Below are 22,348 nucleotides of genomic sequence, written 5' to 3' on the forward strand. Positions count from 1 at the left end.
ATTAATTGATTTACAAGCACGGAACAGCGAGAGTTTGGACAGAGTCGAGAAAAGAGCTCGACGTGCAATCTATGCGTAAAGCTGCGAAAGGCACAAGAGACAAGGTCAGCTGATAGAGCAGGCAGGGAGCCAGGATAGGTCGGGGACAAACTCACAACATCCATATCTAGGACATCGAGACAATACGAGGTATTCTCAGCATCGTGCGTGGGCAAATTCGGGTTTGGAGATGCAAGAGCTTACAGCGGCTTGCCATTTCCTCGACGAGACCAGGACCGATCGGGCTTCCGGAACCCAAACCATCTGATCGGCAAAGGACAGCACACGATGAGCCGATCCGGCCTGACTGTGACCAAGAGAGAGAGTAAAAGGGGCTTACACAAGGTCACCATGCTGCCTCCTCCTGCCTTCTCCATCGCCTTGACCTCGTCGACAGCGGTCCTGAGATCTCTCAACAGATCATCGATGGCCGAAACCGTCAGTTTCGTGCAAGCGATGTGGATTGCTGGCGGATTCTGAAGTGCGTTGACTATGACGCAAAGGGAACGGCGTGAGATCATGGCCCGACATCATAGCCAGAACCGAGAGGAACCTCACGATGCCATCCAAGCTTGTCCATTCTGTCGCCAACTTCGTACACCGGGATGACTCCCTTGCCGTTGCCTTGCCCTTCGGTGCGACTACCGAACGCGACGACACTGACAAGAGGGTTGCCCAAGACGTAGAGCTCTGGGAAGTCGGTACGGATCGCTTGGGCAAATTTCTGCGCGGCGCCAACGATTTCTCGGCACGATTCGGTGTATCCATCGACGCCGAGATAGAGCAGGGAAGCCCATGCAGCTGCGAGAAGTGCTCCAGGACTGCAACGATGCGAGATCGCAACGACAATCAGAACAACGCGTCGCCGTAAATGTCGAAAGACAGACTGACCGAGAACCGGCGATCGTAGGAGAGGCATAGACTCCTCCGGGCCAAGTCGTGATCACCGAATACTGATACTTCCGGATCGCCTTTGAGCGGTACATGATGACCGAAGTTCCCTTTGCAGCGAAACCATCTAATAGCGAAAGACTCGGATGCATCAGTGGTCGCCTCGCTTGTTGAAGAAATCTCAAAACGCACATTTGTGAGTATCGCAAGAGATTGAGGTGACACCTGGCACTCGGAAATCGAACGGGTCCATGGGGAATCCGGCGCGTTCCATAAAGGGCACGAGGAAGCTGCCGAGACAGCAATCGACGTGAAGACCGAGACGATGTTTCAGCGCGAGTTTCGAGAGCGCCGCAATGTCTACAAAAGGTCACAAAGCGTCAGCAGGGCTTGAGGTAAGACGAGCAGTATATTGGACTAACCGTCGACCGCTCCATCCGGGAAGTTCGGCTGACCCGCAATAGAAAACAAGGCATTGTCAGTATCGGTCGGGAAAAGCTCGAGAACGACTACACCTACAGCACTGCCGACGAGCATGATGGTGTTTGGGTTGATAGCCCTCTTGACTCTTGCAATGTCAACTTTGCGGGTCTCGACATCAACCGGGATATGGTGGATCTTGATTCCGAAATACTTGGCAGCTTTGTCGAATGCGGCGTGAGCCGAAATCGGCACAATCCTATTTTGCTCTGGTGAGCTCGCTGTGCACTGCGCACAAAGTCGAGCTAAACTTACATTTCGGGAGCAGTGATGCCGTATTCGGCTTTCGCTCGATCTCGGTAAGCTTTGCATGCCATGAGGATGCTTTCTGTTCCTCCAGACGTAGTCGTGCCCGCTCCACCTTGCGTGTCAACGGCAGACGTGGGCAAAGGAGAATTGAACAGTGAAAGACACATCGAAACGATCTCGGAGTCCATCTTGCGCACGCCGGGGAAAACCTGCGCGGAGGGGTGCAGAGTCAGTACCATGCCGAGCGTCGAGATGAGGGCGTCTTGACTTACATCAGCGTGAAGAGGGTTCGAGACCTACCCATCACGAGAGCAATGTTAGAGAAGCTGCAAGCCGATGCCGAGGTAGAGAAACGCACCTCGAATTTCCCGAACGCTTCTCTCCAGATATCCCCTACATCCTTACCTCCGTGATAGACTGCACCGCTCACTCGACCCGTGTCCCATTTCGTGTTCGGGAGCGAGCTCATGCGGTCGAGCGCAGCGGAGACTTCGGTTGACGAGAGACCTTTTGCGGGCAAAGCGAGGTAATTAGGCGAAGGCCCATTCTTGGGCGCGAGCTGATTGTCAAGGAGCATGATCAGTTGGAGGTCTAGCCATAAGCAGGAAAAGGAGAAAAGCTGGCGCACTTTGGCTTCGAGTTCGGTCGTGACTTGGTCCAATTCTCCCTTGACCTTGGCTTTGACCGAAGGAAGCAACATCATGATGGCAAAGCCTCTCTTGACGACTTCGAGGTAGAATTCATGGGCTGTCGTTACGATGCCTCGCGCACGCAGATGGCGAACGCAGCGGAACACCTGCCGCTGAACGAGATACCTGGTGGGCGCGACCTCGGTCCATCAGCGCAGCCTTCGCACTTTTGCGAGGACTGTGACTCACCAGAAGACAAACTGGGAGAGCGATGCGAGGGGGATCAGAGCGTCAATGCCGAGGCCGTTCGGATCATGGTGGAGATGTGCGATAACGTACCGTCTTGGCCGTCTCGATCGTGAGCAGTTGCCGCGTGAGGGCAGTCACGAGAGCTGTAGATGGGCGAGTAGTCATAGCTTATCCACGATAGCGAGAGGACGTGGTGGCAAGTGGGAGAGCGACGGACTGCGAATTGCACACCGCCTCATGCACGAATGCCCGACGCCGAACCGATTTATGACGGTTTTAAATGGGGAGCTCGGTCACTCGGTTCAACAGTATGAGCTATCCATCACTACGAAAAAGCTACCAGAAGGATCCTGGAATAAAGCGCAGCAAACGTGCACAAACAAGAACGAGCGTTTGAGAGGTCCGTGTTCAGATTACCCTTTGTTCCCGTCGAACTGCTTTCAGTCTGTCGTACACCGCGGATCACACCATCAATAATGTGCTCTTGACACAAGCCCACTCCATCCCTGACAGCGCTCGTCCTGTCCACAGGCGGTCCAAATTGCTCCACCTGAAAACGGCACATACCTCCCTTCGTCCCCAATCTCTCGCAGTGCTCGCCGTCCCCTTACCTCCCCAAGGCCACCAATCCGGATCTACGAAGCTCGCAGACAATATCAGACGTAGTCACGCCTCGCTGCCCACCACCGGGTCGACCTTGTCAAGGAACCTCCCACGGACCCCCTCCTCCAGTAAGCATTGCACAATGGGCTCAAGAATGCAGGGACAAAGATGAGGGGCGGTCTACTCACTACTGAAACGCTCACGCATTGCAGCTTGGTCCACCTGTACATGACTGATCAGCCCATCCGCCGGCGTCAAATCGGCTACTGGATTCTTCGGTATCTACGTTGCGGGATCTACGTTCATCAAGCGACGTGGGAGCAACGAACCTTGTCGCCCTGCTCGATGTTGGAGACCACCGAGACGACGTGGGGTCAACGAATCTCATTGGTATCCTCAAGTCCACGGTCGAGGTTGGAGAGAACATTCTCAAGCCAACCCTTAGCGTGCGGCTCGGCAAGGGACTGAGACTGACTTCCAAGAAGTCAACGACGCTCCTGACGACAGCTCTAAACAGGTTACAGGCTGGAGTGTTAGGCTGACAGCAGCTACAAGATTGATGGAATAGGAGGAGCTGATTCGCAAGCTGAACGCGCGTGTCCAAGCGACGAGAGCAAAGGCCCTGGAGTAGGAAAACGCAGGTACTCAAGTCGAGCAGTTCGGAGAGGAAAAAATTGAGCTCGAGACTGATGCGACAACCTCAGCTCCCCCTGCGCCTGCTTCGCCCAAGTCGTACTGGTTGTCTGCATCTTCGTGTTCCAGCTGCTCGATTTCACCGTCTACGAGCTAGACGCCGACAGCCAATACGACTTGGACAAAGTTGGAAGTGGGGGAGCAGAGGTTGTCGTATCATTCCCTATTTTTTGTCTCCGAGCTCCTCCACTTGAGTAATCTCGCTCTCCTCCTCCAGGTCCTTTGCTCTCCTCGCTTGATGTCACATCTTGATTCAGCGAATCAGCGCCTCCCAATCCTCGGGGAGGTCTCCGATTTGAAGCTGCCGTCAGCCTGACACTCCGGCTTGTGACCTGTTCAGAGCTGTCGTCAGGAGCGTCGTTGACTTCTTGGAAGTCAGTCTCGGTCCCTTGCCGAGTCGCACGCTCAGGGTTGGCTTGAGAATGTTCTCTCCAACCTCGACCGTGGACCTTGAGGATACCAATGAGATTCGTTGACCCCACGTCGTCTCGGTGGAAATAAATTTCGCACCGTGGACACCAAAGAACCCGGTACTGCAATTGACGCCGGCGGGTGAGCCGATCAGTCTTGTGTAGGTAGACCAAGCTGCGATTTGCGATCGTTTCAGTATACAGGCCTTCATCGGGGTAGGGACGAAAGGAAAGGGTAGCTCCGATACAGCCAAGACTGCTATGGGGAGGCCAGACGAATTTCATTAGCAACAACAAGCTAATCATTTCGCGAATCAGTCGCTCTCGGGGTCTTCCCATTCGTCTTCGAGGTTCCTCCCAGCTCGATTGGCGCTTCCAGCGTAGCCCTTCTGCCCTGGTCGCATCGTGGCCTTGTAATCAACTATGCGCGACGAACGAGGACTTGGCATACTGAACTTGGCTCTCGAGGCGAAAGAAGATGGGAACTTACTACCGGGTCGTCCTTTCTTCTGAGGACTCGCTCCGCCTCTCTGAGACGAGTTTTGACTGGGCTCTTCAGAGCGTACTCGCTTCCCTCTAGTCGCGTCCGTTGCTTCTGCCACTCTGAGCTTCTTGTTCAACTCTTTCACCTCTTGACGCAACAGTGCGTTGTCCGAAGCGAGTCGATCTCGCTCGGAAGTGACTGTCGCTAATTGAGGTTTGAGTGCCAACATTGTTGTTTGAGATTCCGCACAAGCGAGAAACGGTGGGATAACCTGTATCGCGAAAAGCGATTTCGTCGAAATAAGTCCCATTATTCCGGATGTAGAGTGAATCAGCGATGCAACTGACCTGAACGAGGACCCCGAGTAACGACAGTGGCGCATGGGTTGTCGGTTTGAGCTCGATCGAGATTGGCGTATCTCGTGCGACACACACGACCAGCTGGAATCGAAGAGCTTCAAGATCAGTTGCGGCCACACCACTAGACGCAGACTGTGCGCCACAGACTGACTCGTATTGGCGCATGTCCGTGTTCGAGCCCTTGGATGTCGAGTCTACCCTCTAGCCAGGCTTTGCGTATCAGATCTGGTACGTCCCGACTTTCAATTCCTTGCGTCTTGGTTTCCTGCGCTCAGTATTACTAAGTAAGCCTCGAGTCTGAGGAAAGACGGGACAAGGAGAGGATCTAGCTTACACAGAGCTTCTCGACGGCTTTAGATGCGATCCGAGTCGACCACCAGATTTCGCCTCCCGTCTCGGCCTTTGCTGCAAGACCCACTACCCATTCGATGCTGCCCGAGGGGAATGATCCCACTCGCTCGAGCTGAGAGACGGCGATGAGCGGGTGGTCTGTTTCGAGGTGCGAGCAGGGCGAGACCGTTTGGTACAAGTTGTGCAACGGCTTGAGGTTCATTGGCATCGACTACTGTGACCGCGCCTGGGCTCACAAGCGAGAGCTTCGAGGCGAAAGTCGCGAGTTGAGATGTAGGAAACTCGGACATGAAATCATCAACGATAACCCTCGTTTCCTCCTTCGTACTCCAAACATGTCGAGCGAGAATGGCGACTACGATCCGTTCGAAGTGTTTTCGTCCTCGCTGCACTCGTTGTTCGATCACGTAGTGCCGGCCAACGGCGACCCACTTCAAATGTTCACCTACAATCCACCTGCGGAATCTCGACAACTTGCACTCAAGTGCAGGATCCCTCCTCAACAGGTCAACGTGAGCGATACGTAACGCGCATTGAAAACCCCCCCGGATAGTCTCACCTTGACCCGAGTCGAGCCAAAACAGGCCTTGTTCGCTCACCATGTCTGGAACGCGTCCCTCATCCTCGCCGACCGCATTGCAACTTCCAAGATCACCGGGCTCGAGATGTCTCTCGATGAGAAGAACGACCGAGAGCGGATACCAGTAGAAATCATGTCAGTTTGCGAACTTGGCGCTGGAGCTGGAATCCCCGCCCTCCTGAGCGCTCGAAGTCCGCACGTCGCCAAAGTACGATCACCTTGAAACTGTGTCAGTACTCGTACTGTTCACTGACTTCCGTCTTGGGAAACAAATAGGTCGTTCTGACAGACTATGACGACAAACTCCTAGTCGACAATCTTGCCGACAATATCGACATTGCTCACAAGCAAGATCCTCACGTTCGAGACAAGATGGTCGCTTTAGGGCACACATGGGGCGATCAAGAGTCTCTCGCGAAAATCCTCAAGTGAGCCCTTGGACATACAACCGCTCGAGCGCCAACGGAGCTTGTATACTCAGATCTCCCTTCTATCTGTCTCTCACTCCCGCAGAGCCAACAATGACAATCGATTCACCCACCTGCTACTTGCCGATACACTGTGGATCACAACCGTACACGAACAACTCTTGTGGTCACTTTCGCAACTCCTCGCTCGTACGAACACAGCTCGGATCCACCTCGTCGCTGGGTTCCACTCGGGTCGAAACGCAGTGCGGTCGTTCTTGCGCAAAGCGAAAGAGGTCGGACTCGAACCGAAGGGAGACCCTTGGCAGGAACTTGCTGTCGGTGGACAAACAAGACCCTGGGGGTGGGACACGGAGAGCAAAGGTGTCGAAGGCATTCACGAAGACGAGTGGATCGATGAGAAGGAGAGTAGCAGTGAACGGGGCAAGTGGGTCGTCATTGGAGAAATGGGTTGGTCGCAAGAACAACTTGCAAGAATCCCCTGAACGATCTTTGCCGCTCGGGATTGCTCAGGATACCAAGGAGTCAGAGCTGTCATCTCGTTTCTTATTGAGAAGGAGGCGCACGCAATCATATTGCTCATGCATTAAGCCAAGCGACGAAATAGAACGAGAGTAACATCAAGGTATAAAGTGTCTGTGTCGCCAGTGGCGGGAAATACGGTAGAGCACCCAGAGTGACTAGTCAACGCTTAGAAGGCAAGAGCACCAACGACACCAGCGACGACGGCAAACGCTCCTCCAAGCGCCGTGACGTGGCTAGCTCCAGACTTGGGCGACTCGGTCGGCGAGGTAGAACCGCTCGCGGTCTTTGATCCAGAGACGGACGAAGATCCGCTCTTCGTCATCGATCCCGAGGAGGTCGATGATCCCGAAGTGGACGAGGTCGACGTGGTCGAAGGGATCGAGGCGGCGGTCGACGAGGTCGTGTTCGCCGTGACCCCGTACTGGGCACCGAGGGCCAAAGCAGCCGACTGGAACGTGTGACAGGCACCGTCATTGTCGCCTTCGTTCGTGTTGAGGCAGCTAACGTCTCATGATGCGTCAGCCAGCCGAATCAGAGCAAGCCTGCAAAGAGCAACATACAAGACGGCGCCGAGGTAACATTGTGACGCGTTGTCTCCGATATCCGAGAAGCTGTTAAAGCCATGTGTATCAGTGATCCTCCACGGCCCTGAGCTAGCACCGGAGCTCACTAGTAGATGCCCGTGTTGTTCTGGATGTTGAAAGTCGCGACGGGACCGTTTTCTTCGGCAGTACCGCTGTTTCGTCGTCTAGGCGTCAGGCTCTCGGCTCTCCTGTGACGAGAAAAGAGGCTCACGCAGCGACATCTTGAACTCCCGAGTCGAATCCGCCGTTCGATGAGCAAGGCGAGTCAAAGTCGGATTGCACGACACGGTGGTTGCCTTGCAAGAAGCGGAACTGGACCTCGTTCGAAGAGTTCAAGTCGCTCACGACCGTGCTGTGAGCAAACGACGAGAAAAAGGCGAATGAGTCGTGCTCTCGGGACAATCGTGGCAGCTCAGCGGGTCCAGAGCAATGCTCAATATCCGCGGATCACGCGGTCTCAGGGAAGAGCGCGCGACCTGAGCGAACCCCAGCTGTAGCTGTACTGCCGAAACATTCAGCCTGTGTCGGCACGTTCGTGCATTCCCGCTGAACCAAGTTCATTCAACTTTGGTGTTTACAGACAGACCCCCTTTTGTCCGCTCGCGCCCGTAGACTTGTACTGCGGATGTTGGTACGAGAAGGGAATGTCATGGGCTTACCGAGAGGGGTCGAATCTGGGCCGGAAAGCGGCAGTCCAATCTTGATTTAGCGAGGGGATCGAGTTCAACAGTGGCCAACGGAATTGATACTTACCCGACACCCGGCTGTCCAGTCGTTTGGTCCTTCCCGACTCCGACTGTAAAGCATACGAGGCGAATGCGGTGGCACCATGAGCGGGGACGCGTGCACGCTTGGCGAGCGGGGCAAGGTGGAACTTGCCAGTGTAGACAAAGCCGTGAGCCGCAGAGGCGAGGGCAGTCAAGGCCGTAATAGCGGTGAGCGAGCGCATTCTGGGATACTAGGAGGAGATGAAGCGGAGGGGAAAGGAGGGAGAGGGCCAAAGGGATCGCCCTAGACTCAGAGGCGCGAGCTGCGAGAGCGCTTTCAAATCTCCGCATGTACGGAACCTCCTCTCGCCATTCGGATCTCATACATGCTGTTTGATAGCCTTCGCTCACTGGTCCAACAGTTCGGGGAACGTGCCAACTGCCAAACGACGTGAATGTCTCGGAATCCCACCGAGTGATCGACGCGCGTGGCTCGTGGCGGTGCATTGGCCGCATTGCGGATGACGATCCAAATTGTCGTCGCGGGGCTCGGCTTCGCTTTCAGGCTTAAAGCAACACGTATGTTCTGATCGAGTTGCTCTGGCTCTCATTCACCTTTCCTTTCCTCTTGTTCTCCCTCCCTTCCCTCTTATCCTTCCTCCCTCCCCGAGCCTATTTCGCCCGCTACCTCCGGTCTAGCGAAAACGTACGTTTCACGTCTTCAATTGACCTTTCAAGTTTCGCCTACTTTAATCCCCCACGTTCTTCGGTCTCTTATCTTTTGCGACTCGCTGTCCGACAGTTACAGCGATGCCTGAAGAAAACAAGGAATACCGTTCGGCGAACTACCGTGGTAACGCTCGGTCAGTTTGGTTGCCCCTGGCTGCTGCCAAATCCGTCCAGGTTGACCGGCGCTGACATACATTCACGATTGCAGTGGTCTCAACAAGCATGAGAAGGCTCAAGGAGAGGACAACTACACGATGATGCAAGGATTCGAGTGGTACGAGCCTGCCGGAGGCAAGTATTACCAAACCATGCTCGAGCGCATCGATTCTCTCGCTTCGGCGGGCATCACCGCGATCTGGCTGCCTCCTCCCACAAAGGCTTCGTCGCCCGAAGGCAACGGTTACGACATCTACGATCTCTGGGACCTTGGAGAGTTTGACCAGAAAGGCGCCGTCGCGACGAAATGGGGCACCAAGGAAGAGTTGCTCAAGTTGACCAAGCGCATGAAGGAGTTGGGCGTGGTTGCGTACTGCGACGCCGTCCTGAACCACAAGGCGGGAGCCGACTACACCGAGACGTTCAAGGCGATCGAGGTCGCGCAGGACGACCGCAACAAGGAGATCTCGGGTGCGTACGACATTGATGGATGGACTGGATTCAACTTTGAGGGTCGCAAGGGCAAGCACTCGGACTTTGTGTGGAACTTTAACCACTTCACGGGTGTCGACTACGATGCAAAGACCGAGAAGACTTCCATCTTCAAGATCCTTGGTCGCAACAAGGGCTGGGCCGAAGCCGTCGATGACGAGAACGGTTCTTTCGACTACCTCATGTTTGCCGACCTGGACCACGCTCACAAGGATGTTGCGGAAGAGTGCATCAAGTGGGGTGTCTGGATCTTGCAGGAGGCCGGATTCGACGGGTTCCGCTTCGACGCAATCAAGCACATCGACGAGGGCTTCATGGCCAAGTTTGTCCAAGAAGTTAGGAAGAGGGTTGACAACGTAAGGCTGCCTCAGCTATCGTTATCTTTCTTTGTCCTCGGAACAACAAGCTGACAACATCTGCCATCCTGGACAGCCCGATCTCTTGTGAGCTTGGTCTCTCGCTCTCTAGTGCACTCATCGAAGGGTAGACACATGTAGGACTGGATACTCACGCCCTGTTGTTTCCGCAGCTGTGTTGGGGAGTTCTGGAAGGACTCGCTCGAGTCGCTCTCGAACTACCTCGGCCGCTTCCCGACGCAATTCTCCGTCTTTGATACTCCCCTTCACTGCAAGTTCTCCCTTAATCGTGTCGTGAAGGTAGACCTCTTGCTGAGCCAAGCTGCCTCACGAAACAGACAACTTCAAGGAAGCTGGAGATCAAGCCGAGAATTTCGACATCCGATCGGTCTTTGACAACACGCTCGTGCAAACCAACCCTATGGATGCCGTCACGCTCGTCGAGAACCACGACACGCAAGTCGGACAGTGAGTTTGCTGCATCCAGTTGAGCGTGCGAAGTGCTTGAGACTGATTACGCTTGGACCTGACGCACAGAGCGCTCGAATCTGCTGTCGCGCCGTGGTTCAAACCGCTCGCGTACTCGCTCATCCTCCTGCGCGGGGACGGTTACCCTTGCGTGTTTGCGGGAGACCTGTACGGCTGCAAAGGCGAGCCCAACACGGAACCGGTCAACCAACTGCTCGACATTGTGCGCGCTCGCAAGTTGTTCGCGTATGGCCAGACGCGCGATTACAAGGACCACATGAACACGTGGGGCTGGGTGCGCGAAGGAGACAAGGACCACGACGGTTGCGCGGTCGTGATCTGCAACGGCACGGGCGACGGTGAGAAGAGGATGCAAATCCCGGACGGACACGCCGGAGAGGTGTGGACCGACGTGCTCGGATGGTACGAGGGCGAAGTCACGATCGGTGACGACGGATGGGCCGACTTCAAGTGTCACGAAAGGAGCGTCAGTATTTGGGCGAAGAAGGACGCCCGCGGCAGGGAAGAGTACAACAAGTAAGGCGCATCACGGAGATCGCCCCAACTTGCGGCGGCAACAGAATTTGGGGTTTCATAGAGGATTTTTCCTTGATACATGGACCAGGGTCACTGTTATTTCGGTACAAAAGAGGTAGTCACTGCATTGTTATAAAGAAAAAGATTCTAGTTATCCGCGCCGGGTTCCTTTCCTCCGAAAATTGTTCTTGCGGTTCTGATCAGCGTTTCAGCTGTTTGATATTTGTGTAGTGTCTATCCGACTCCTGCCGGAACTTCTATCAGATTCGCGAGAGTTGACGAGCATCGCGGAGATTCGATTGATCGGAAGGCTGAATAATCGGCCTCTCGAGTCTCACCTGACGGCAGTCGCCGAGCGCTTCGGATCGCCCTTCACTGCTCCCAAAGTTGCTTCTGCTCGACATCAAGTGCGGACCATCTCCAAAGAGGCAGCGGTACGAAACCCGAGCGAGCAACCGGGCGACCTTCTCTCTGCGGATTGCGGATTGCACCATCGAGTTGATCGAAAGGATCCGGTCATCTCTCCCGAAGCATACGCCTTTTTGCCTTCGCGCGTTACCAAGCGGGCCCTCTTCGTGTCACCGAACGACTCGCCCTACCTCGAATCCGCTTCTTTTCCGACCTCTCGCGACTTGTTTACCGCCTGCGATCTCTCGTTCCAACGCGGCATCGCATTCCCTCGTCTAGACGTTCAGCAAGATGGGATTGTTGGCGCTTGGTACACCGCTGCCATGGTCAGAAGCAAAGAAGCACGCAGACTACGTGCGAGAACACGGCATCGAGCAGTTTTTGAGCGTGTGGGAGAAACTCAAGGACAGGACAGGAGACAGGCTCATGTGGGGAGACGAGGTGAGCGTTGTTCCGAATCACAGGAATCATGGAAGCGAGCAGAATGCCGAATACGGTCGTCGGATCGCGTTCACGAGGAGGCAGCGTTAGACAAAACCAGGTGGAGGTGGGGAGAGCGATCAAGCCTCCTCGTCTCGTACCAGGATTGCTGGTGGTATTGGGATCGAGGAAGTTCGGCAAAGCAGCCATCTTGTTCCGAGACGAGCTAGAGCTGACTTGAATCGCTTCCATCACTCTTCGCTTCTGCTTGCGATTGCGGGAAAAAAAAACCCCAAATCAGATCGAGTACATGATCATCTCGTACGATGACGAGGACAAGAACGCTAGATTGTCTCTGCGGCAAGAGGAGATCCTGGCCGACCTTCAAAGCGATGCGATCAAGAGAAAAGAGGGGAACCCGGGCCAGAGGTGCATCATGAACCGCGCCTCGAGAGAACTCCCAAAAACTGACCGCCGCTTTCCTTCTCAAGTGCCTGCATCCCGGTATTCCATCCAGAGTACGGACGTTACATGCTCGAGTCTACCCCGGGAGAGCCATATGGCGCGACCCTCGAGGACTTGCTCCTGGTTGAGGGCAACATGCGATTCCGGTATATAACAGTGGACTTGACTCTAGTTGGTGCTTGAAAGGCTCATTCAGTTCGTATTCGCAGGCGGAAGCTCGCACAATCCCGGATGAAACCCAATGAAGTACCTGTGACTCTGACTTCCTTTCCTCGATTGGGCGCGCCCGGCGTTTTCACCGACCCGTACCACAAGCCTGGAGGAGGAGTCGCTCGGAGCTTGTTCCTTCCAGATGAAGTGATCAATCAGCATGTGCGATTCCCGTCAGTTTTCGCAGATACCCTCGCTTTGCAGACGACCTTCATGCTAATCCGCAATCTGTCCCGCTCAGAACTTTGACAGCCAATATCCGACGCCGCAGGGGCGCCAAGGTCGCCATCAACATGCCTATCTTTGTCGATGAGAAGACCCCGAGACCATTCGTCGATCCGACCGTTCCGCGAGACCGAAATGACTGGCCCGAAGACGCGAGTGAGTTTGAATGTTTTATATTCTCCGATGTCTTTCGCTTCGCTGACTTCGTTATTGCGTTTTTTCCTGGCATCAGACGCACGAGAAGGTGCAGCCCTCGACGATCACATCTATCTAGATTCGATGGGCTTCGGCATGGGATGCTGCTGCCTACAAATCACGTTCCAAGCTTGCAGTGTCAGTGAAGCTAGGCGGATGTACGATGCGTTCGTTCCGGTTGGGCCCATTATGGTCAGTCGTCCTCAAATTCTGTCACTTCCGAGAGGGGCGATTTCCTGACGATGTCCGCGCTTCGCACTCAGCTTGCGTTGACTGCCGCTTCGCCCATCTTCCGAGGACTACTGAGCGATGTCGATTGCCGATGGGATGTCATTGCTGGAAGTGTAGATGACCGGACACCGCAAGAACGAGGTCTCGAGGTGAGCACATCTCTCCTCGTAGATTGGAAGTTATTCACTCACAAGGAAGATTGAACAGCCATTAAGTCAAGAACGCTTCGTGATTCCGAAATCGCGATATGATTCGGTCGACTGCTATATCGCCGACACAGTTTCAAACCGACCCGAGTACAACGATAACGATATGCCGATTGACGAGGCGATTCGAGACAAGCTGATCGAGCGAGGTGTCGACAAGCTGCTTGCGACGCATTTCGCGCACCTGTTCATTCGAGACCCGATCGTGATTTTCGAGGAAACAATGTGCCAGGATGATGAGAAGAGCTCGGATCACTTTGAGGTACGTAGATTGAGCGAGATCGAAGACGATGTGTGGGACACGTGCTGATCTGCATTTCGGCAACTGCAGAACATTCAATCGACAAATTGGCAAACCGTGCGATTCAAGCCACCACCTCCAGGATCGCCGATCGGATGGCGCGTCGAGTTCAGGTCGATGGAAGTGCAGTTGACTGACTACGAAAATGCGGCGTTTGCTGTATTCATCGTTCTTCTTACGCGAGCGATTATGAGCATGGGTCTGAACTTTTACTTGCCGATCTCGAAGGTGCGTTGCCTCGTTCCGTTCCTCACAAGACTGTACGCTAATTGTGTTTTGAGGTTCAGGTCGACGAGAACATGCACCGGGCTCATCGACGGGACGCTGTCCATTCGCAAAAGTTCTACTTCCGCAAGAACCTTTTCAACCCCAAGCCGGGACATGGTTGTGACCCTTCTCTCGACACGCCTATCACGCCTGTGGCAAATGGCTCGAACGCCTTCGCGAATGGACACTCTCGCGCTTCGACCTCTGCATCCTTCTCGTCAACCACGTCCTCACCTCCGGCCTCGCCTTGCTGCTCGTCCCATGCTGCTTCCCGTGCTTCTTCACCAATCCCTCCGCAAGATTCGACGCCTTCGTTCGGCCCGGTCGAAGACGAATATGACGAATTCACGATCAACGAGATCATCAACGGATCTCCTTCGCGAAACTTCCCCGGTCTGCTCGGTGTCGTCCGACAGTACCTCGACGGCCTTCAAATCTCAACTGCAGTACGAGCGAACCTCGACAAGTCACTCGAACTCGTCGCGAGGCGAGCGGACGGTACTCTCATCACAACGGCGACCTGGATGCGCAACTTTGTTCGGTCGCATCCCGACTACAAGCACGACTCGGTCGTCTCGAAAGAGATCAACTACGATCTCGTACGGACAGTCGACAAGATCGAGAAGGGCGAGATCGAGGTTCCCGAGTTGCTGCCGGCAGGGTGGCGCAAGAGCTACAGTGAATCAGCAGACGCGTTCAAGCAATGCTGTGGAGACGTTGCCAAGGTACTCGATGACGAGCCTGCCGCACTCGAAAAGGGAGCCGTAGTCGACGTTGACTGCGGTGTCGCGCTAGGCAAACTTGAAACGGCACCATAGAATTCACACTTTATTATGCACTTGCTATTTTGTCTCTTTGTTCATCGCATAGCTGGACGTCGTTGTTTGTACACACTTTTGGCTCTGAAGGAATCCCATGCAGTCTCGCGTTTGTTCGCAAGCAGACAAACTTTTGATTGCCAAAGTGCGACGCTGGATTACTTCTTGACCGTTCGTAGCAATCGACTGATGTCGTCGAGAGCCTCGGTGGGCTGTCGATCGCTCCGCGGGAAGAATTCCAACAATTCTTCAAACAGCTGGTGTCGCCTGCTGTAGAGCTCATGTTTGTCAGTCGGCTCGGCGCCCGTCAGATCCGGCAGCTCGCCCGAGCCATCGAGTGGAACGTCAATGTTGTGTAGGGGAGGCGCGGATAGTAGCGCAGTCATACACGATCGGAAAGCGGCCGATTCGACCGGAGATGAATGGTCCACGACCGAGGAAAGATCGTTCTGAAGGTACTGGAGGGCGAAGAGCGTTGGTACATTCGTACACATCTCGTTGAACCTGGTTCCCTTGACTGTTCAGTACGGAGGCGTCAAGAACGGGTCGAGAAAGGGGCATACCGCTGTTTGCGAATGAGGAATTTGGCCATTCGCAGCGCCTCTGTCGGTGTTGGGCTGGAAGCAATGTTAGGGCGACCGACGTGGAATTTTCAGAAGGTAGCGCTCACTCGATAATCCGGAGCCTCCAGAAATCCGACAAGCGAGTGTCCGGAGCGTCTCGGTCATGAGGATGTCCGCCAAACACATAGTGTTCGTTCAGTAGGGGATCATACACAACCTGTTTCTAAGAGAGATTAGCTCGTTGTAAAACGCCAGATATGCGGTAGGGAATCCGACTCGCCTGGCTTGCGAAGCGGTTCCTAGGCCGACGATCTTGGTACCCTCCTGAGCCGGTTGACCATTCTTCAATCCTCTCCCATGTCGCCGACCCCACTTCTCCTGATCGCCAGATACCTTCCAGAGGTTGTTCAGCCATCAGCGCTCCGGATCCAGTCCGTGTCAGACCCGTCAGGAGGGTCAACGTGCGAGAGGCGGTAAGGGACAGTCTCGGAGTGAAGGCGGCTGGAGGAGAGACCGAGGGTGTGCTTTTCGACGCAGAAATACGTTGGATCTGTACGATGGTGGGGACGGACGAGGCACGTGAAGGAGAAGATTCGGGAGAGACGGGCAGAAGGGAGGCATCGATGAGGGACCGAGCGACCGCTCGTCGAGGAGCATCCAGCACCGCCCCCTGTCGCCATAATCTGTCATCGCGATTTTCCCCATCTAGACCTTCGTCCTCCATGTCGTCTCCACCTGCTTCTCCGGTTGTTCGAGGTGAAGCGAGACGAATCGCCCACAGATCGTTCTCGTATCGGGTGTCCCGCTGACCCCCGTAGACATATATGGTGGGATTGCGTCCGGATGCATCAAGAGCCATCGAATGCCCAGCACGGGGAAGTAGACGCTCCGATAGGAACGCCGCCGGTGTCGTGCCTGACGCAGGATCACCGCTGCCAGAAACCAAGTATTAGCTGGTATTCGCCCGAGTCTCATTAGCGAAAAAGGCGCACAAGACATGAGTCCATTTGTTTGACCCGATGTCGTAACAGTACAGCCCAGAATATTGAGAGGTTGGAGCCGAGGTTGCCGGTCCGCTTTTTGCCTCTGCGGCATCTCCGCCCTCGTAAGGTTGCCACTTGCCTCCAAACACGAAGAGACGCTGAGTGGCTGGGTGTACGACCATGGCATGATCGAACCTGATTCCCTAGTTGGCTCGTCAATATGCTTTTCCCCCTAGTCAAGCGATCATAGAAACTTACAGCAGAGCCGGTCCACCATCTTTCCTCGTGTCTGCGCTCAGGAGCTCCCATTTACCCTTGCCTGGACCAACTGCTTTGTATCTCCAGAAATCGCTCTGCCACCGGTCTCCGCGATCTCTTCGCGCGGAGCTCGCTCGCTCAGTTTCAGCGCTCGGAACTGCAGCACCCTCGCGCTCGACCTGCATGTCATCCGACTCGACCCTGACTTGCTCCTCTGGCCCAACACGCTCCTCCCAGTCTTCAGGGACCTCTTCGTCCCTCCTCGCCCCGAGCAGATAGACCCATCCTTCGCTCTCGTCAACCGCCAGCTGGTGACAACTTCGCTTGCCCGGTCTGGTTCCGTCTCGCTCGTTCCCGGTAGAGAGACATCTCCATCCACCTTCTCCCGATTGCTCGCTCGCGTCGCGACTTCGAGACAATTCCCATTCCCACAAGTCGCCGAGGTCTTGCTTGCCATCCCACCCGCCAAACAGCAGGAGTTTCCTGCCAATCCTGACCATCTGATGACCGCCTCGGGGTCCAGGTTGAGGTGTCGAAAGGGGGAACGCTGTGTCCAGCCTTTCCCACTTGGCGATTGTCGTCCCTTTGCGTCGAGTGGGATCGGTTGCGGACGACGCCGACCACTCGCGGAACAGGTCGGCCCGCAGACATTCATCGAGAACGGGCTCGGCGCGGTCAAAATCTCCCTCGAGGACCAGTGTCTGGTGCAACTTGGAGATCGCAGGATGTTCGAATGTTGTCGAGACGGGTACGGGCACATTCGCAAGGTAGGCATCAAACGCTGGTAGCGTATGAGGGCCGCTGCGACGCAGATGGGCCAGAACTAAGTGAGCTGTTGACATTTCGCGATGTTGCTCAAATGCTTTGAGAGCGATCGAATCCAGCGGTGGAGTGAGCAGATGGCCTTCGAGAAAGAGATGCCTGTGGCAGGACGGGTTGATATCAGGATTCCGTTTCTGAAGTCCACAGGCAACGCGTCCACGTACCAGATCGAGATACTATAATTTGGACTCGCAGCCTCGTGGCACTCTATCCGCAAGAACTTTATCGGCAGAACCTGGAAACAATGGGCATCAGCTCGACTCCCTTGTGCCCGCTGCATTCCAACATGTGCGCTCACTGTCGACTCTCTGTCGCCGCTGGAGATTTCCGTCGGGAGCTCGACTCGTTCGGTGTTACTGTCGTTTTTGAGTGAACCTTCGACGAGCGGTTCCATCGTGAGAGGGTCGCTTGACAGACCGCCGAAAATGGAGAACTCTGCAAGATTGCACGGGTGGGCTGGTGACGTCTTGTCTCGTCAATTGTGGTCGTAGTTCTCGCATCGTGTGGCGGCACATTCCAACTTACCTTTGGTTGTTTTGCCGAACCCGACAACTTTGACGATGCTTGTTTGCTCTAATTCGAGCAGGATCCATTCGCTCTCCCTCTTGCCGATGGCGACCCTGCTGCGATTCGGCGTGGTCCCGCTGGCGAGATTATTGTTGGCGAGCAGGAGTTTGCGTTCCTTCTTGCGTTCTTCAGGGGTCGGGGCCGTCCACCGGGACGTATCGTCAGTTGGCGCCTCCTGCAGAACCTTCTCCGGTGGGAACGCTGTGTGATGACCCGAAGCAGAGTGCACCCTGGGGGCCCGAGAGGAGGTTCAGTTGAATGATGATGTGGAGCCGATCGATGTGGTCATTCGGAACGAGGACTCACGTGTAGGACAGTCGCGTTGGGGACGACTGCAGCAGAGTAGCAAGCTCTTGCGCCATGCTTCGTACAATGTGCCGTCGCTGTGTCTCGACTGAATTGAGGTCGGGACGGGGCACGCGATCGAGGTTTCGACTCTCACGCCGCATTTCCTAGCGTTCCCCGCTTCGAAGTCTCGACCAATGATTCGTCTCGACTCAATATGCGCAAGCGATAGATCGCTTGAGAGCGCGCTCAAAGTAATCAGCGGTCCTGCTACCTCGGCACGTGACCTCGGCATCTCTTTGTAAACGGGGGCAAAGGTTGAACAGGATGTCGCTCTATGATAGGACATTTTCGAACGGTGATAGCACTTTACAAAAAGCAGCGTGATAACCGGCGATTCGTGCCAAGAAACGGTCACGGCTTCACTTTGGCTGCTCTCGCAAGCTCTCGTATCCCGGAGCTTCGCCGTAACTGTATACCTTTACTCGTAGCAGCATCGGAGCTTGAGCCGAGCCGGATTCAAACTACCTCTTTGGCAAATTTAAAGCACAGGCTGCGACGGACAACGGTTGCATTTGATCAAGCTCGATCCATTTTGAGAGCTCGCTATGTTGCTCGGCTCCGAGCGACCGAGAAGCCTCGTAAAAGGTTGGCTTCCGCAGGATTGCGGTACCCTCGTCCCTTGTGCCGAGATCGATTAGATCAAGGTCACCTCTGAGAGATTGGATGAAAAGAAATGCGCCACTCTAGTAATACTGGGGTTGACAACTTCGCGGTGCGCCCGCGTTTCGCATTGCAAAATTGTGCGCTCATCATCCCTTTGGGAAGAGGCAGAGCCGAGAGGGCCTCAACACGTTTGCAGCAAAGCACGAACCAGTCCTGACTGCCTAGAAGAGGTGCGGAATTCCACGAACATTGTAATCAGCGTCGAACTCCTGTGGTGTACTGCATGACTCTACAAAGTACTGCTGGACGTTGGCTTGCAATTGCGCGCGCGAGCTTATGCGTTAGCATTGCTTGCGGCTTGCGCTTTACGGGATGACATGTCATCGCACGCCGCGCCACCCTTGCCGAGTCGCACATCGATGGGGCTCATACGCGATTGCTCGCCCATGCGTGGGCATGTTGGGCATCGCAGTCGAGCGGCAGGGCAATACATGCAGACCTCCGGCTCCGGCTATTTTGGGCCTGGCGAAATTCCATTTTGGTCCAGCTGCGTCATCGCAACAAACACTCGAGCTCGAGCCTCTCGTATCGCGAACCGCCTTCTCTTCTCACTCGCGAGCGGTGACCACGGCAGAATTGCAGGAGTTGACACACTGCATAGTAATATAGACCGCAAAGCTCGAGCGCGAGCCTTGACCACCACTGTCTTTCCTCGAGACTCAGAGAGAACCGCTCTCCGAGCCTCTCTCGGACGATAAACATGTGGAGGTCATCCCCAAAAAGCGTGCCCCCGGGATTGCACCCCTTCCTCTTTTCCGCCCCTTCTTCCCCCTTCTCAACGCCTCTTTGACTTGCTACCGCGGTCGCACACCCGCAACCTTTCACCTTTACACGGTCAGCTCTACTAGGCGCCTGTCATGCCGTCGGTCGCAGCCAAGATCAGTCCAATGGCGGTCGGAATGTGAGCCTCTCCCCCCGAACTCAGCAGGGTGCGCACGACAGAGCACAGCTGACCTAGATCGTTTTGTCCATCTCGACAGGGCCGCCTTCGCCGCTTTCGGTGGCTTCCTGTGAGTGTGCAGCTGCGGAAACACTCGTCTCGAACTGGCCCGATTGACCCGTGATCAACAAACAGATATGGCTACGACACGGGTTACATCTCGGGAGTCAAGGAAATGCCAGCATGGGTCGCCATCTTTGGAGACCGTCAACCCGACGGAACTTACATGCTCTCGTCGGGCACCAACTCGATTGTAACGTCGATTCTTTCGGCGGGAACTTTCGTCGGTGCGCACTTTGCCTCGCAAGGACATTCATGGTCAGGGTCCAGATCCGCTGATCCTCGATCGCATGATCGTAGGTGCGCTTCTGGCTTATCCAGCGGGAGATTTCCTCGGCCGTCGCTTCGGTATCATCAGCTTCTTGTGTCTCTTTTTCATTGGAGTCGCCCTTCAGACCGCTGCGACGAAGCTGTCCGAGTTCGCCGTTGGACGTGTCTTCGCTGGACTGGGTAAGCTCAATTGTTCGCCTGATGCACTCTGAACGCGCAGCTCTGACCATTCTCAACATTAGGTGTCGGAGGAACTTCGTGCCTGGTGAGTCTTTGCGCCGCTCTGAAGATCATCAGCGGGCGCGAATTTGGAACTGACTTGTTTTGCCGACTGACAGGTGCCCATGTACCAAGCCGAATGCGCACCCAAGAGCATTCGAGGCGGTCTCGTCGCGTGCTACCAGTGGATGATCACCATCGGTCTCCTCATCGCCGCCATCGTTGTCAATGGCACCAAGAACATCAATGGGAGAGCCGCATTCCAGATCCCTATCGGGTAAGCTCGATATTTGCCCATATAGCTCGACGGGCCCACTCACTTATTCTCTCTCGTCTTGACAGCCTGCAATTCATCTGGGGAATGGTAGGCGTATGCACTTGTGACGGAATCATCTCCTCTGCGGCTGACAACCCGAATTCTGCAGATTCTGGTCGTCGGACTTTTGCTTTTGCCTGAGTCGCCTCGATACCTGCTCATGAAAGGCCGCGACGAGAAGGCGCGCAAATCCCTCTCACGAATCTTGCGCGACGCACCCGACTCGCAACAAGTCAACGAGGAGCTCGCCGAAATCGCGGCCAACCTGCACCACGAGCGGTCTCTCGGCAACGCTTCATACATTGACTGCTTCCGCTCCGGACCGGGTCGCAATGCTCTCCGCACCTGGACTGGTATTGGCTTGCAGGCGTTGCAACAATTAACCGGCATCAACTTCATCTTCTACTACGGGTAAGCCGCGATTAAGACACACTTTCCCTGAGACGTGGGGCGCTGACAACTGCTTGCGAGTGATCGCAGTACTCAATTCTTCGAAAACGCCGGTATCAACAGGCCGTTCTTGATCACGATCGCCACGAACGTCGTCAACGTTGGCGCTACGATCCCGGGTATCTGGGCCGTCGACAAGCTCGGACGCCGTGGCTTGCTGTTGTACGGCGCTGCCGGCATGGCCGTGTCGCAATTGATCGTCGCGGCTGTTGGTGTCGCCACGCCTGCCAATGACCAGACCTCGCAGAAAGTATTGATCGCGTTTGTGTGTATCTTCAGTAGGTTTCGACTAGATTCTCCTCCGCACGCGCTCTCGCTCCGGAACGCTGACTCCTTGGGCACCGCCACTTGCAGTTGCTCACTTTGCCGCGACCTGGGGACCTCTTGCCTGGGTGGTCACATCCGAGATCTACCCCACGACCACGCGAGCCGTAAGATCGATAGCGAACTTGATCTCTTTCGCGGCTTGGACCTGACCGATGCTTCTGGATCGCAGAAACAAATGTCGCTCTCTACGGCGTCCAACTGGTACTTGCGTTTTGACCTTGCCCTACCTCGATTTAGGAGCTTACTCTTGCGTGCAAAACTAACAGGCTGTTGAACTTTGGAATCGGCTACGCTACTCCTTACTGTGAGCTTCTTCTCATTAGGTTTTGTCGCACGGTCCGCCTAATCTTATTGTCTTTCTTCCTGCAGTGGTTGACAAGGCACCTGGATCTGCTGGACTTCAATCGAACGTGTTCTGGATCTGGGGCGGATGTTGCGTCCTGTGTTTCTTGTTCACGTTCTTCTTCATCCCCGAGACGAAGGGACTCTCGCTCGAACAGGTCTGTTCCTCTTTGCTCTTGCCCTCCACGTCCCTATTATTCGGACGAGAGATCTAAACCTTTTTTCTTCTCTGGCCAGGTTGACATCCTGTACCGCAACTCGTCCATCCTGCACTCGAACAAGTTCAGGAAGCAGATCCTCGCTGAAAACATGCACGACGATGACCGAGACGCGTACATGCGCGCTCCGAAGAACACGGCCATGACTGAACACAAGGAGAAAGCTGAAATCGACCACAACTCGCAGTAAGCTGTATCACCCTGATTCCGCAACTAGTTGTCCATTTGCCCGTCTCTCTCGCTTTCCTCCATTTCCG

The 22,348-nt window shown here is 55.0% G+C and overlaps 9 protein-coding genes across 9 annotated transcripts; 4 read left to right on the plus strand and 5 right to left on the minus strand.

Moving 5' to 3' along the window:
* Positions 1-69: 69 nt before the first annotated feature.
* DPL1 (sphinganine-1-phosphate aldolase DPL1) lies at positions 70-2,702 on the minus strand (the record flags this gene model as incomplete). The annotated part of the gene is made up of 15 exons (XM_076679122.1): positions 70-81; positions 156-166; positions 244-303; positions 380-529; positions 598-860; positions 931-1,057; positions 1,123-1,290; positions 1,353-1,380; positions 1,450-1,609; positions 1,666-1,868; positions 1,932-1,955; positions 2,018-2,218; positions 2,288-2,474; positions 2,538-2,548; positions 2,628-2,702. 15 exons carry the CDS (start codon positions 2,700-2,702, stop codon positions 70-72), a joined length of 1,680 nt encoding a protein of 559 aa, XP_076533646.1.
* A 1,855-nt stretch (positions 2,703-4,557) lies between these two features.
* JCM15063_001871 (uncharacterized protein) lies at positions 4,558-5,639 on the minus strand (the record flags this gene model as incomplete). The annotated part of the gene is made up of 5 exons (XM_076679123.1): positions 4,558-4,664; positions 4,734-4,998; positions 5,075-5,167; positions 5,238-5,351; positions 5,421-5,639. The coding sequence occupies 5 exons, from the start codon at positions 5,637-5,639 to the stop codon at positions 4,558-4,560; spliced, it is 798 nt and encodes a 265-aa protein (XP_076533647.1).
* A 133-nt stretch (positions 5,640-5,772) lies between these two features.
* JCM15063_001872 (uncharacterized protein) lies at positions 5,773-6,930 on the plus strand (the record flags this gene model as incomplete). The annotated part of the gene is made up of 4 exons (XM_076679124.1): positions 5,773-5,949; positions 6,022-6,225; positions 6,294-6,445; positions 6,531-6,930. The coding sequence occupies 4 exons, from the start codon at positions 5,773-5,775 to the stop codon at positions 6,928-6,930; spliced, it is 933 nt and encodes a 310-aa protein (XP_076533648.1).
* Positions 6,931-7,136: 206 nt separating this feature from the next.
* Positions 7,137-8,503, minus strand: JCM15063_001873 (uncharacterized protein; the record flags this gene model as incomplete). Its single annotated transcript, XM_076679125.1, has 7 exons — positions 7,137-7,470; positions 7,531-7,581; positions 7,641-7,706; positions 7,766-7,906; positions 8,214-8,228; positions 8,308-8,350; positions 8,434-8,503. The coding sequence occupies 7 exons, from the start codon at positions 8,501-8,503 to the stop codon at positions 7,137-7,139; spliced, it is 720 nt and encodes a 239-aa protein (XP_076533649.1).
* A 568-nt stretch (positions 8,504-9,071) lies between these two features.
* Positions 9,072-11,003, plus strand: JCM15063_001874 (alpha-amylase; the record flags this gene model as incomplete). The annotated part of the gene is made up of 6 exons (XM_076679126.1): positions 9,072-9,124; positions 9,199-9,994; positions 10,071-10,081; positions 10,168-10,265; positions 10,333-10,462; positions 10,532-11,003. The coding sequence occupies 6 exons, from the start codon at positions 9,072-9,074 to the stop codon at positions 11,001-11,003; spliced, it is 1,560 nt and encodes a 519-aa protein (XP_076533650.1).
* A 695-nt stretch (positions 11,004-11,698) lies between these two features.
* On the plus strand, positions 11,699-14,745 carry GSH1 (glutamate--cysteine ligase; the record flags this gene model as incomplete). Its single annotated transcript, XM_076679127.1, has 10 exons — positions 11,699-11,848; positions 12,129-12,256; positions 12,319-12,438; positions 12,502-12,675; positions 12,744-12,883; positions 12,960-13,114; positions 13,186-13,302; positions 13,361-13,621; positions 13,691-13,888; positions 13,948-14,745. The coding sequence occupies 10 exons, from the start codon at positions 11,699-11,701 to the stop codon at positions 14,743-14,745; spliced, it is 2,241 nt and encodes a 746-aa protein (XP_076533651.1).
* Positions 14,746-14,903: 158 nt separating this feature from the next.
* On the minus strand, positions 14,904-15,337 carry JCM15063_001876 (uncharacterized protein; the record flags this gene model as incomplete). The annotated part of the gene is made up of 2 exons (XM_076679128.1): positions 14,904-15,249; positions 15,309-15,337. 2 exons carry the CDS (start codon positions 15,335-15,337, stop codon positions 14,904-14,906), a joined length of 375 nt encoding a protein of 124 aa, XP_076533652.1.
* A 194-nt stretch (positions 15,338-15,531) lies between these two features.
* On the minus strand, positions 15,532-18,300 carry JCM15063_001877 (uncharacterized protein; the record flags this gene model as incomplete). The annotated part of the gene is made up of 7 exons (XM_076679129.1): positions 15,532-16,240; positions 16,301-16,486; positions 16,550-17,470; positions 17,536-17,606; positions 17,670-17,827; positions 17,897-18,168; positions 18,245-18,300. The coding sequence occupies 7 exons, from the start codon at positions 18,298-18,300 to the stop codon at positions 15,532-15,534; spliced, it is 2,373 nt and encodes a 790-aa protein (XP_076533653.1).
* Positions 18,301-19,806: 1,506 nt separating this feature from the next.
* Positions 19,807-22,281, plus strand: JCM15063_001878 (sugar porter family MFS transporter; the record flags this gene model as incomplete). Its single annotated transcript, XM_076679130.1, has 14 exons — positions 19,807-19,850; positions 19,930-19,959; positions 20,025-20,176; positions 20,250-20,399; positions 20,462-20,484; positions 20,558-20,715; positions 20,781-20,802; positions 20,864-21,165; positions 21,235-21,482; positions 21,559-21,635; positions 21,701-21,732; positions 21,798-21,835; positions 21,901-22,031; positions 22,111-22,281. 14 exons carry the CDS (start codon positions 19,807-19,809, stop codon positions 22,279-22,281), a joined length of 1,578 nt encoding a protein of 525 aa, XP_076533654.1.
* Positions 22,282-22,348: the final 67 nt, after the last annotated feature.

Source organism: Sporobolomyces koalae, assembly GCF_050403365.1.
Source record: "Sporobolomyces koalae JCM15063 DNA, S_koalae_JCM15063T_v1_ctg20, whole genome shotgun sequence".
NCBI classification, from domain to species: Eukaryota; Fungi; Basidiomycota; class Microbotryomycetes; order Sporidiobolales; family Sporidiobolaceae; genus Sporobolomyces; species Sporobolomyces koalae.